Below are 12728 nucleotides of genomic sequence, written 5' to 3' on the forward strand. Positions count from 1 at the left end.
GTGAGTAAATTACTCTTAATCTCTTAATGAAATCTGCACACTTTTAACTAATAGCACCGGGCGACCTTTGACAACTAGGCAATGAATATATTTTCATGTACACCCGAAGCCCCCCGGCCCCCGCCCCCTTGGCAAACTACATTGTCTCCCATTGTTTGGAGGATAACCAAGACGCAGGAGAGTTAGTCAAATAGTCTAGAAAATGAAAGAGAAGCCGGTATTCGGATTCACATGCTCCGATCCCGATCGCGTTGGTTAGTCTGTAAGCACTACTTTTATTAATGAGTTTCGCATTTGTAAAGCACCACTGTGTGCATGTGTGGCGACACTTCACCCATGAGGTACGTGCCAAGCAATTATTGACACAATCCACAATTTGCCTCTTTTTCAATATAGTTATTACGAAGTGCAGGGCCTTTCCAAGGGATTTTGCACACTACATACATTCACTTCCAAAATAAAACGTGTAGGTAAAAAACATTGCCATTTACAATGCTCTAATAGTCAATAGCTCTAACTCACAAATGCAAGACCTATTTGCATTGCAAATGCTTGTTCTCATTGGGCTGGGCTTCCTTCCTGGGTGAAATGAAAGAGGAAAACACCTATTCCGCATTCAGCAACCCGAGGGCAAAGACATTTCATGGTATCTTCAAAGAAGATAAGAGAAGAGCCAGGTACAACAGTACTGATAAAGAGTAAAACTAAACGGTATCATGAATTTTATCTGAAGATCCAAGTTATCCAGAATCTCCAGACAAAAACGTTGTGAATCGTTAGGATGGGCCCACTGGAATTTCAATGGTCTTATTTGGCAACTTCAACATAATTAACAGAGAGAATTGGTATTTAGCAAATAAATGGTCCCTTCTTGGATGAAATGTTGCATAAAATGATTTAGAATGGTTCTCCTAGAATTTGCACAACTGTTTCCGGTACAGAAATGGTTTAAAATATTAAATATAAGACAATGAAAGCTATGTGCCAAATGTATCCCTAAAAGGGAAGGGAGTTAGATAATATTGACGAGGTGGGATGTAATCCTGTTTAAAATAATTCAACCTTGCTGTGAGAGATCACAGAGGGCTTTACATGAATGGAAGGAGGCAGGTTTATGGGGATTAGACCAACGATTAGATGAAAATATGTTTCTGCCCTTCTCTTAGCCAGTTGATAATTTTGGAACTTTTGTGACTCCCATACCTAAGATGGTTATTACGTCGAATAGATCATGCTAATGTCAACACTCATACTCAATACCCAAATCACAAAGGTGATAGAGACTGAACATCATGTTGATAAACCTGTTTTCCTGGGCAGTCAAATTGACCAGTGTCTTAAAATATGCTCTCCGATGTGAAACAATACCAGATGCTTGGAGGTGCTCAATTATTAATCCAATATATAAATCAGGTAATAGATCAGTGCCAGAAATTTATAGATGACCAGCTCTGTTGGATAACAAATCAAAATACAGTGGCTTCCGACTGCTGCAAGGTCTAATAACCTGGGCAACCAATAAAGAAGTAATCCCTAGAAACCAAACGGGCTTTAGTCTGGGGACTACTACTAACATCATGGCACTTCCGCTTACCATTGATCAACATTTGAGGAAGCGAACATACCTACATTTTTGCTTCATAGACTTCAAAGTCACCTTCCACTCTGTTCAGCACAACAAGATGTGGGAAAAATTGGTGCAGGGGAACATTCTATCTTCTTTACTTAGATCAATACAAATGTTTTACACCAATACCTGGGTGAGAATTATGATCACAGACTGCACTCATTTATCCATGAAAATAGACACCTTCTCAGGCCTGAAGCAGTGGTTCATTCTGACTTCCCAACTTTTCAATTTTATGCTAGATGACCTGACCCCTAAACTGGAGTTTGTCAACCCCCACACTTCCAAGCGTGGCGGCTATCCTCAATCCAAATTGCTGTATTCTGATAATGTAATTTTGGCAAATCCAACTAAGGTGGGGCTGCAAAGATTAATTGATGCTCTTGCCAAATATTCATCAAAAACAAGATGAAAAAACTCCACAAAAGGTATCTCAAAGGAACTCAAATTGGAAGTGTGGATGAATACACATAACTCAGGAAGATCATAGACTCCAAAAGCTCCATCATACTAAAAATCAGCAACTAAGAACAAGAGTGTGTTCCCTATTGGTAGCATTTAAAACATCATACAAAACACTCCAAGAACCCTCATCAATCCAGATCTTAATAGTAATTTCCACAAAATCGCCACTATCCCTGACCTATGGCAGCGAAGCAGTGCAAGGGAGTGATCCATCAGTACTGGACACAATTCTTTCCAAAACTTATAGCTATCTCCCCCCACCCAATAAATGCATTACCTGCACAGATTCGGCTAGAGTTTGGTATAACCAAGTATCCAATAGCAAGACAGGGTGCCTTTGTAAAAATCGTCCATAAATTAAAAGCAACCACCCGAAATATCACTTAACCAGGTCTTGTGGACAGAAATAAATCAAAAATGCCCCCACAAAAAGATATCTGAAACTTCTCTGTACAACCTTAATATAAAAACCCTTGGGACTTACCATGCACATACACTACTTTTAAAAAAGCACCACGTATTCAAATAAAACATTTTCCATGATGGAGGATAAACTGACACTATCCAAGTGATCACATGCATGGATGCTGATTTAAGATTAAAGATCTAAAAAATACAATCATACCTGGTTATTCCATCTTTATAAAAACAGAAATTTATGAACCTATGGTTTGGGAACCTGACTTCACTTGATCAAATGTCATCATGGGTAAAGAACCCCAACAGCATCACATGCAGACTCCGTGGGTCAGTGGAAGAAGGTCTACCCATTGTGTTTCTATATGCCAATCAATAATTGAGGAATCTGAGAGAACTATTGCATTATGCTTACAACCAGTGAAACAAAACAGCATGCTTCTATCCAGCTAACGCAATTCTCAACTTGTGATTTACAAATTTTGGTCAGAAACAGAGACCATGATAAATAACCTCACAAAATCTCTGGCAACAAAAAGCCACACAAAAATTGGTTGGACCCAGTTTTTCTACAATTTTCACATTTTAACATAAAAACTTATTTTTATATCATACAATGCATTGTTATGGAATATGCACCTATGCTTTTTTTGTATAAAAGGCCTAACTGAGCTGTTCTTTATATTACACAGTATATTTATAATGCAATGATTTTAAATAATTATGCTTAATAAAAACCTTCTAAAACATTGTTGACAACTTTGTAATAGATAGCAGAGTTCATGTTTTTAAAAATTTGCAACACTGAAATTATTTTCTAGGCAAAAAAGAGGGGTTAGAAAAGCACATTCAATAAGGTTTTTTTGTGTAGGTTTGCACAAGGGCTAAGTTATAAGCCTATGTTATAAGCATATAAAGATTATCACATACATCACACCATTCTAAAATTAGATCAAAATGGGCAGAGGAACTCTGTAAATGCGGAAGAAAAGGTGGCAGAAAATATGTTTAGATTCTCATCAGATACAACTGAGCTCGGATTTAATGCAAATACATTATTTCTCAGTTTATAGACTCCAGTACACTCCAGAACGGTTAAGAATTTCTCCGAAGTGTAGTAATCGTTGCTCAAGATGCCACATAGCATATGGTTTGTTATCATTCTAGGGAGAAGTTTTAAATTGCTTAAGAAAATCAGGAAACTTCGAACCTGAATATGAACAAGCTCTAGCCCTGATAGTAAGATGTCACGAATGGGCATGCTAAAACTTATTTTGCCTGCCTCTTTAAATGCATGCTCTTTGATGCCCAGGGAATGGAGAGAAGAAATCCACTGTAATGTACATGAGTGGATCCGATATGACAAAATGATGGATTTAGATGAGAGCTATTACAAATGAGGCAGCATACGGCTCACTTTTAAAAAGATTTAAGGTTCAATTAATAAAATCTGTAAGCAGATAATCTAAAACCGGGAAATTGGCAAATTCGTAAATGATATTAGGGGTAACGAGTTAATTTATAACTAAGAAATGTCAGTTCATCTAATTTTTTTGAAGTTCTTAAATTACTAATTGGCGAAAAAGAACTATGTTCACTACTGCATTGTATTTTATTGCGTTTCCTAAGATTTCAATATAAAATGAAAGAGCCTTAAGTATTGCTGATCATCGTCCTCCACTGATCTATGATGCCCATATACAATGAAAAATATTGAATTACAAAATGGTGAATTCGAATTGAGAAAATGTCTGCCTAATTAATCGACAGAGCAACAAAACTCTGAGTGAAATCATTTAACTGGGTTATTACCTATATGAGTTCAAGATAATTGCAATGTGAAACAAGGAGAGTTGTCCAAACACTTTGATAGGTTACAAACATGATCAAACATTGCTCGGTGACAAACTGTGCATGCTTCATAAACTGAAAGACAGTCTACAGAAAACGACTAAAAGATTATCACACAAATCTGAGGAAATAGGTTTTAGTATACCTATCACAGACATTCTTTTCCTGATGTTGTTAAAATCTAAAATTGCTAATAGTTGGTATGTAACAGGCCGGCCCATTTCTTCCACAGTGATCGTCTCAGGAGTCCTGTACTTGAAAACAAACCCAAAATTCCTGGCAGCAGTAACTAGGGCTCCTTCATCAGGTGACTGAACTTGATAAACCAATTCTCCTGAAAAGAAACAAAATAATAATGTGTTAATGACTCAGCTGTATTAACGTGACGCTGCCTTGGCACCAACGTTTATAATTAGGAAGTTAAATAAAATAATTTGCACTGTCTCACATGCTACTCTTTCCTTTTGGTATTACTTTTAAAGCGTTATGGTATAAAACATAATCTTTTACAATATATTAGCAATGAACAGACAGCAAGAATAAAAAAAAGGCAAGACTCCCATTCACTAAAGTTTGTGTGGACGCAATTTGATTTTGCACATACGAGCATTTACAATGGTAAGTACAGAAACACTTTTTAGCGTTTCATTGTAAAAGAGTCCATGCACGACTTCAGTAGATTTGAAATGTTACAATATCTGGATGGGAGGCTGGTGAAGGAAAGTTGTCCCGCTGAAAAATAATTCCCACTTTCATAAACTTTATCAATGTGAAACACAAATCATGTACCTCGAACAGACAAGTCAACTAAAAAATTAATTTCAATAGGCTTCACATTGACTGAAAAAATGTGTAATGGAGAACAACAAATCCTGTACACAGTATCTTTTGAAAATGCGATGAGGGACATGGCCACTCCGGCCGTCTTCCAAAAAAAACCTCATTTTTATGTCAAGCCTAGCGCAGCGCGCATGAGCTGCTCTGCGAGGCTTCTGGTAACTGCTCTGTGTGGGTCTGACTCCCCCCACGCATTGGGTTGGCTTTTGTGTGTGTCATTTTCCTATCGTAGCCTACAAATGGCTAAAGGTGGGTGCATGTCCCACCTCTTCTGAAAAGGTTCACTCCCACGGCGTTTTGCCACGGGAACGAGCAGCGGCGCCCATGGCAGCAGCTGCAGTGCCTCCTTGTCTCCGTGTGCCCGCCTCCACCACTCCTCTTTGTGTCCCTGTTTCCCTCCTCCCTCTATCTCCCCCCAGTTACGCAACTGAGTCACTAGACAAAACCAGTGCTTAGCATCTGTTATTTACAGTGCTTAAACACAGAATTATAAATGTAAGTGCTAAAAATAAAGTGCATCCTACAAGTGAGGATTAGGCCACAATACTCTCATATCACACATTGTGACCTACCAATTATTGAGCAGCAGAATAAATGCATTGTTGGTGCAGCATGCTTGTCCGACATATTTTGTTAAAAGTGACTACATCTATTATTACATCGTTTAAAAGTGCACATGATAATGTCTCCGATTAGAAACTGCCTTTTCTGAAAGGTTGGTGTCTGAGGCAGGGCTTGCAGGGTGCGTGGGGTGCTGGCAGCATTTTGATATCGGTGGGAGCTGGCCACAGAAGCACACACACACACACACTGCAGGCGCTCACACACTCACCCAAAACTCTGGATACATATCACTGCGTTCTGGCTGGCGAAGGATGTGCCGCTGTGCCCCTTCGAGGACCACATGCCTCAAGTGTCTGCGGCTAGAGCCTGCCAAGCCAGGGCAGGCCACAGACAGAGGTACTCGCCACCCTGTGTGCCACGGGACGGTCCACCTGGAAGAGGCTACCGCTACCCTCAACCACGACTTGCTCCTCTGGTCTTGTGACGTCAGATGAACATGCACGTCGTGTGAAAGGTAATATGAGGACAGAGCAGTGCTTTAAATTGGCTGGTACTGTCCGGTACTCAGTACCTTTACTTCTTTAATTTCAAAAGGAGAGTACCTGCACTTCTCTGCACTCCTGGAATACATTTAATGGAAGAGTACCTGCACTTAATTGGAGCTAACAGGTGATCTAAAGATTGAGTACCTGCACTTCTATGTTTCCATTTAAAGCACAGGGGCAAAGTACTTAATGCTGCACATACCCCCCCACCAACCCCACTCTGACCCTTGATTTGTTTGCTACAGGTCTCTCTCTCCGTGTGTCCATGGTCACACGGAGAGCTGAAGAGCCCTGTATTACCCTGATCCGTTGGGGTATGAGCGCTTCTCTGCCAGTGCAGGTCACACACAGCCTGTTCCTCAAGCCTTGTGAAACACAAGAAGTGCCCATGAGCGTGGATTTGCAGGGTTAGATTGGACCCAGCTGTCAGTCACGGTGTGACGCGGGCCCTCTCCAACCCTGGCAGGGCGAGGCAGCCCTGGGGAACTTCAGATGAGCGCTGCTGGAATTTCGGCAGTAACTCCGCATTGGGGTACACAGAGGTTCGATGTGCTTAGAAACCCCTCAGTAGCAGAGCGGCGCCTGTGCTGAGCTAGTACCCATACCTAACCTGACCCTGCCAAGCCCAACGCCCTGCTGTCCCATAAGATTATCGGTACACTCCCTGGCAAAGGACAAGCTCTGGTACTGAAGGGTGGAATATGCAGAACTATCGGTACCGGTGAGTACCGGCCCATTTAAAGCACTGCATAGGGCTGATGGCATAAAGGTAATGGTGTGCACAGACACAGGCGTGCAGGTACCTATGAACGTGTCAGCAGACGAGTAAGGCACCTACGCAGACAAACAGAGGCACACAGACACATACACACGCAAAGACAGATGACAAACCGACCGATGGACAGACACATACCGGTTTGACCGGACTTACTTCTGCTATTTAGGGCCTCTGTTGAGGAAATCATAATTAACGAGGTACAAGAGCAGAGTGTCCAGGACTTAACCTTGGCCTCTCCTTGTGAATATCACTCGTCCTGTGTGACTCAATCCTTTAGACTACAATCGCTTCAACCCATCTTTCTCTTAGACATAATCATCTCTAATACGTAACAACAAATGCCCTCTACATAGGTGTTTCATCCTTGGTCTCTTAGATTACAGTACGTACTGGGTGCACATACCTTCTTTGCCTCTTTCGTACAAACGCACAACTGTGGCATTGCAATTCAATGACTGTGACTCTCGGGAACTAACCTATGTCTCATTTAGGACTGACAGATTGCTCCTGTAAAACAAACACGATGGATCCGGTGCCGAGCTTTCCTTTTACAAATGTGTTAGTCCAAGCGGGCCAGTAAAATAAAGACTACAACTCTCAGATTGCACTGTTAAAAACATGAAAGCTCGGGCCTAGAAATAAATCCAAAATGTCTTCTGTAAAGATATGCCTTGTTTTTAACAGTGCAACCTGTAGTGTTCGGCACGCGCGAGGCGTTCTAGCCTTCCGCGCTGCCGAGGTGTGCTAGCACTGACGTGTGACATCAGACGCTAGCAAGTTAAAAATAAAGAGGCGTGGCCTCGGCGATTCAGTCGGAGCCGCGTGTGTGTCCCAATTATACCGGCTCTGGTGTTTCATTTAGCGCGCTCGCTTTGCCATGCTTCCTAGGCCATCAGAAGCATTACACTGGCGACGAGGGGTCAATTGAGCCCTGCTGTGCTATTTTGGTGCCCCACAGTGCTATTTTGGTGCCCCACAGTGACCACCTTGTCCTCCCATGTTGCCTGAGCCTGTGTGTGCTGCTCCCCTCATGGTGACCCGGCTGAGCCTGCTGTGAGACCTGGTATGGAACACTGCAGGTGCCCTGGAGGTCCATCCAGACGTCGGAGGTGACGCTGTGTGTGCCCTGGTGCCCCAATCCACAGCCTGGAATGGGTATGTCTCGCCCAGGTGATGCCGCGCCTGCCCCCACGAGGTGTTTGATGGCGACCGTGCCCTCCTCCGATCCAGGCCCATGCCGGGTGTAATCGCCTCGAACCAGAAGCGCCTGAGGGTCCCGCGGAGGTCGTCTGGAGGTAGGCGCGCCCACTGGTTGGTGCAGCAGCGCGAGGAAGGTCAACGCGCAACGCCCGGAGGGAGTGCACGCCTGGTGGCGTCGACGCAGAGGAGAGGAAGCTAGTTTTCCACCGCGTGCTGCGCACGTGCCAAGATGGCTAGTATTCTAGGGCTGATTTATTGGAGTGCAATAAAAATATTGATTATTTACTGCTATCGAAGGACACACTCTTCCAGCTCTGTAAGAATGGTATATTGAGACAAGGCTGTCACCTTTCCACTCGTGCAGCATGTGTGGCTCTACCCAGTCCACCCCTCAATTCGCTTGTTATCCTCTACCTCAACACTCGTTCCCTTGTCAAGCATCAGATGGACATCTTTCTGTTGCTTGACACAGAGAAACCTGACATCCTTTTGCTGGCAGAAACGTGGCTATCTTCCACCTCAGCACCTGATATTATAGCAGCTCTACCACCTGACTACTATATTATCCAGGCAGACCGCGCTAGCGGGAAAGGAGGAGGTGGAGTTGCGGCGATCATTCGCTCTAGTCTGGATGTCACTACTCTTACTTGTCTGACACTAGTCAATACAGATAATCTTGTATTAAAAATTGTCACTACTCACATGACTATAGCATGTGTTCTTTTGTACAGACCGTCCATCTCAATGGCATGGTTTCCCTTGGCCTTTAGTGAGCAAGTTGCTAATCTAGCTTTGGATCACGCCAGGGTCTTGTTAGTAGGTGATTTCAATTATTGGTACAAAGATCCATTAGAGGGCTCTCAATCCGCGGAACTGACCGACCTCCTGTCTAACCTCAATTTTAAGCAACTGGTGCTTTCCCCCACTCACGATAAAGGACACATACTGGATCAGGTGTGGTCTAATACCACTTGTGTGACCTCTCCGCTAACTTTGCCTTGCCTATGGTCAGATCACCTTATTCTTAAATTTAAAATTTGTGTTACTCACACTAGGACCACTGTGCCAATTGCGGGCAGATTAGCCAGGAATTGGAATGCTATGGATAAGACTGCTTTTTTACAGTCACTAGCCAATGATGTCCCCTTCCTGGACAATGACATAAATCTGTCAGTTTCCTCCTTAACTGACTGGCTACAAGTGGCCAGCAATCTCCATGCCCCGTACAAAAGAATCAAACTCGCACGGCGCACAGATGCCAATAGATGGTTTTCCGCTGATCTGAAAAGCAGGAAACTGGCTTTACGTCAGCTTGAGCGCTTGTGGCGCCGTGATTATGACACTGAGGGGAAAATTAAATATACTAGGGCGAGGAAGGATTATATGAATGCCATCTCTGCAGCTAAGGTGGAGTATTTTTCTTCCCGCATTCTTGATTCCTCAACCAAATCTAAAGACATCTTCTCTGTCTTTAATGAACTGACCAACCTGGAGAACGTTCGTCCTAAAGTAATCCCCACCCAGTGTCTGTGTGACTCACTGAACTGTTATTTTAGTGACAAAATCACTGACATAAAAACGAGCATTCCCCAATCTAAGACTTTAATAACAACTGGCATGGCAATAAAGACTGGCTCTGCCACCCTTAGTAATTTTCAACCCATAACCCATGACCAGCTTTTGGAACTAATGATAAGAGTCAAATCGGGTTCCCCACTGGATATCTGTCCCCCGCGTATCCTGAAAGAATGCTTCTCCACCTACCCAACCCCTGTCCTTGCCCTTCTAAATGACTCCATCTCGTCGGGCATAGTCCCGTCCGCTTTCAAAGAAGCCACGGTCATACCACTATTAAAAAAAACCAGAGCGGATCCTGGTTGTAAGGCAAACTACAGGCCCATCTCCCTATTGCCTTACCTGGCAAAAATACTGGAAGCACACGTGGCGAAAACTCTTTCTAATTTTTTGGAGGAGTCCTCCTGCTTTGACCCTCATCAGGCTGGATTCCGGCCTGCACACTCTACGGAGGCAGTGGTCACTGCAGTGTTGGACACACTTCGAGACTGCGCAGACAGACATTCTCCCCAGGCCCTGGTGCTTTTGGACTTGTCGGCCGCCTTTGACACGGTCGACCATAATATTTTGGTTGAGCGTGTCGGACAGGCCGGCATACAGGGCGTGGCGGCCTGCTGGGTGAGGTCTTTTTTGGAGGATCGCTCCTAAGCCGTGCGTCTGGGGGACTTGACTGGTGTTAAACAGTTCATCTCATGCGGAGTGCCACAGGGTTCTTCCCTGTCACACCATCTTTTTAACATATACATACTCCCCCTCATACAAACCTTGAGGGATAAACAGGTGAGAGTCTTTAATTACGCAGACGACCTGCAGTTACTCTTTACCATTGACAACTCTGAAAAATCTGTAAGTCATTTCCAGTCAACAATGAGGTTTATTAAATCCTGGATGGATCAAAATCAATTGAAACTAAATCCAGGTAAAACCGAATTGGTATTGACCGGGGACAGTGCCAAGTACTGGGGCCCTCACTACTGGCCTTTGGATCTGGGTCAAGCTCCGCAACCCTCACCATCGGCCAAAACGCTTGGAGTCATTGTGGACAGCGACCTTTCACTAAAGGCACAAGTAGGACAAGTGGTCTCCAAGTGCTTTTATCAGCTAAAAAAAATTAGGAAGGTCAGGCGATTTTTAACGCCAGAAGCAATTACCCAGGTTGTGATCGCCACTGTTCTGTCCCATCTGGATTACGCGAATGCCATTTACTTGGGTCTCCCAAACTATTTACTCAAGCGTCTCCAGATGGTGCCGAACCATGCTGCTAGGCTGATCCTGAAGCAGCCTAGGTGGCAGGCGGCTACTCCTCTTCTTATTAAGCTGCACTGGCTTCCGGTCATGCAACGCTGCTTCTTCAAAGCAGGCTGCATGATCTTTAAGTCACTACATGGTAAAAGCCCTAAATTTATTAATCAACTAATCTCCAGATATGTTCCTCCCCGTAATCTTCGCTCACTCCACTTAGGCTTTCTTCAAACCCCTCCCTTTAAACTCAAACGCTCTGGTGGACGTAGATTTGCCACACTGGCCTCTTGCCTATGGAACACCTTTCCCCTGGAAATCCGGTCCTGTCAAAATCTCTTACTCTTCCGGAAAACGCTGAAGACATGGCTCTTTAGACAAGCATGTTAATTCATTTCTTCCGCCTTTGATTGTGTTACTGTCAAGTTAGCGCCAAGAAACTAATCAGTGTTAGCGCGCTTAACAAATGACTTAATAACATAACATAACAATAACATGGCGTCGATTCCCGCCATTGAGCCGTTTGTCATTGATGGTGCCCCGTCATCCCTCGCCCCGCGCTGGAAGGATTAGACAGACCGCCTACAATTTTACTTCGAAGGGGCTGGCATCGCGAGGGAAAGGCGCAGAGCACTGCTGTTCCACCTAGGAGGCAAAGATATCCACCGCATCTACAAAACTCTCGTGGAAGCCACGCCGAAAACATACCACACACTGCTGAACGCGCTCAACGCCCACTTTGAGCCCATGGCGAACAGAGACTATGAAAGGTTCATCTTCCGTCAGGCCAAACAAGAGGCAGACGAGTCTCTGGATGCGTTCCATGGCAGGCTGAAGGAGTTGGCCAGCACGTGTGGGTTCCGCGACGAACAGGAAGAGATCCGAGGGCAGATTATACAGGGGTGTTACTCGTCTAAGCTTCGCGTCACGGTCCTCCAGGAAGAAGGAAAGCCCCTGGCGGACATCCTCACCCTCGGACGGTCGAAGGAGCTATCGCAAGCGAGAGCCTCGCACATGGAGGCAGCCCTACATCGCCCTGTGAAGACGGAGCAAGTGCAAGTGGCGAAAGCGGTGAACGTAGTGCGGCCAAAAGGGAGGCAAGCCGGAGGGAAACGGCAGCCGGAGGCAAAGAAGAAAGACTGTGGGCACTGTGGCAGCCAACCCCACCGCATGCAAGACTGCCCGGCCAGAGGGAAAAAGTGCGGCGCCTGCGGGTGGTTGAACCACTTTGCGGCGGTGGGCCGGTCCACCAGAGCCAAGAAGGAGGCGGCCCATGCGGTACGCGAAGAGGCAGACAGTGAAGACATGGACGACGACACCGAAGAGTACCCAGTCCATTATGTGTTTGCAATCCATCAACCACAGAAGAAGAAGCGCAGACTTCCGAAATGTCGCATCTTAGTCCAACAACAAGAGGTAAAGGCGACAATTGACACTGGGGCCTCCATCGAGCTGATGGCCGCCAATGTCTACCAACAACTGCGGGCCAAACCCCCGCTGAGAGCTGCGAAGATTAGGGTGTTCGCATACGGCCAGAAGACGCCCATTCCCCTCATCGGGTGCTTCCAAACAGAGCTACAACATGGCGAGAGGAGCATCAACACCACCGTCTATGTCACGGAAGAGGGCA

The 12728-nt window shown here is 44.8% G+C and overlaps 1 protein-coding gene across 1 annotated transcript in view; it reads right to left on the bottom strand.

Annotated features, from left to right (window-relative positions):
- The window catches only part of ATP8B4 (ATPase phospholipid transporting 8B4 (putative)), a 3731093-nt gene that overhangs the window by 1336293 nt on the left and 2382072 nt on the right, over positions 1-12728 (bottom strand). Inside the window, exon 15 of the mRNA XM_085644229.1 lies at positions 4506-4694. Coding sequence (XP_085500355.1) covers positions 4506-4694 — 189 coding nt within the window. The remainder of the gene's footprint in view (positions 1-4505; positions 4695-12728) is intronic.

This window comes from Triturus cristatus, chromosome 3_1 (assembly GCF_964204655.1).
Source record: "Triturus cristatus chromosome 3_1, aTriCri1.1, whole genome shotgun sequence".
NCBI lineage: Eukaryota > Metazoa > Chordata > Amphibia > Caudata > Salamandridae > Triturus > Triturus cristatus.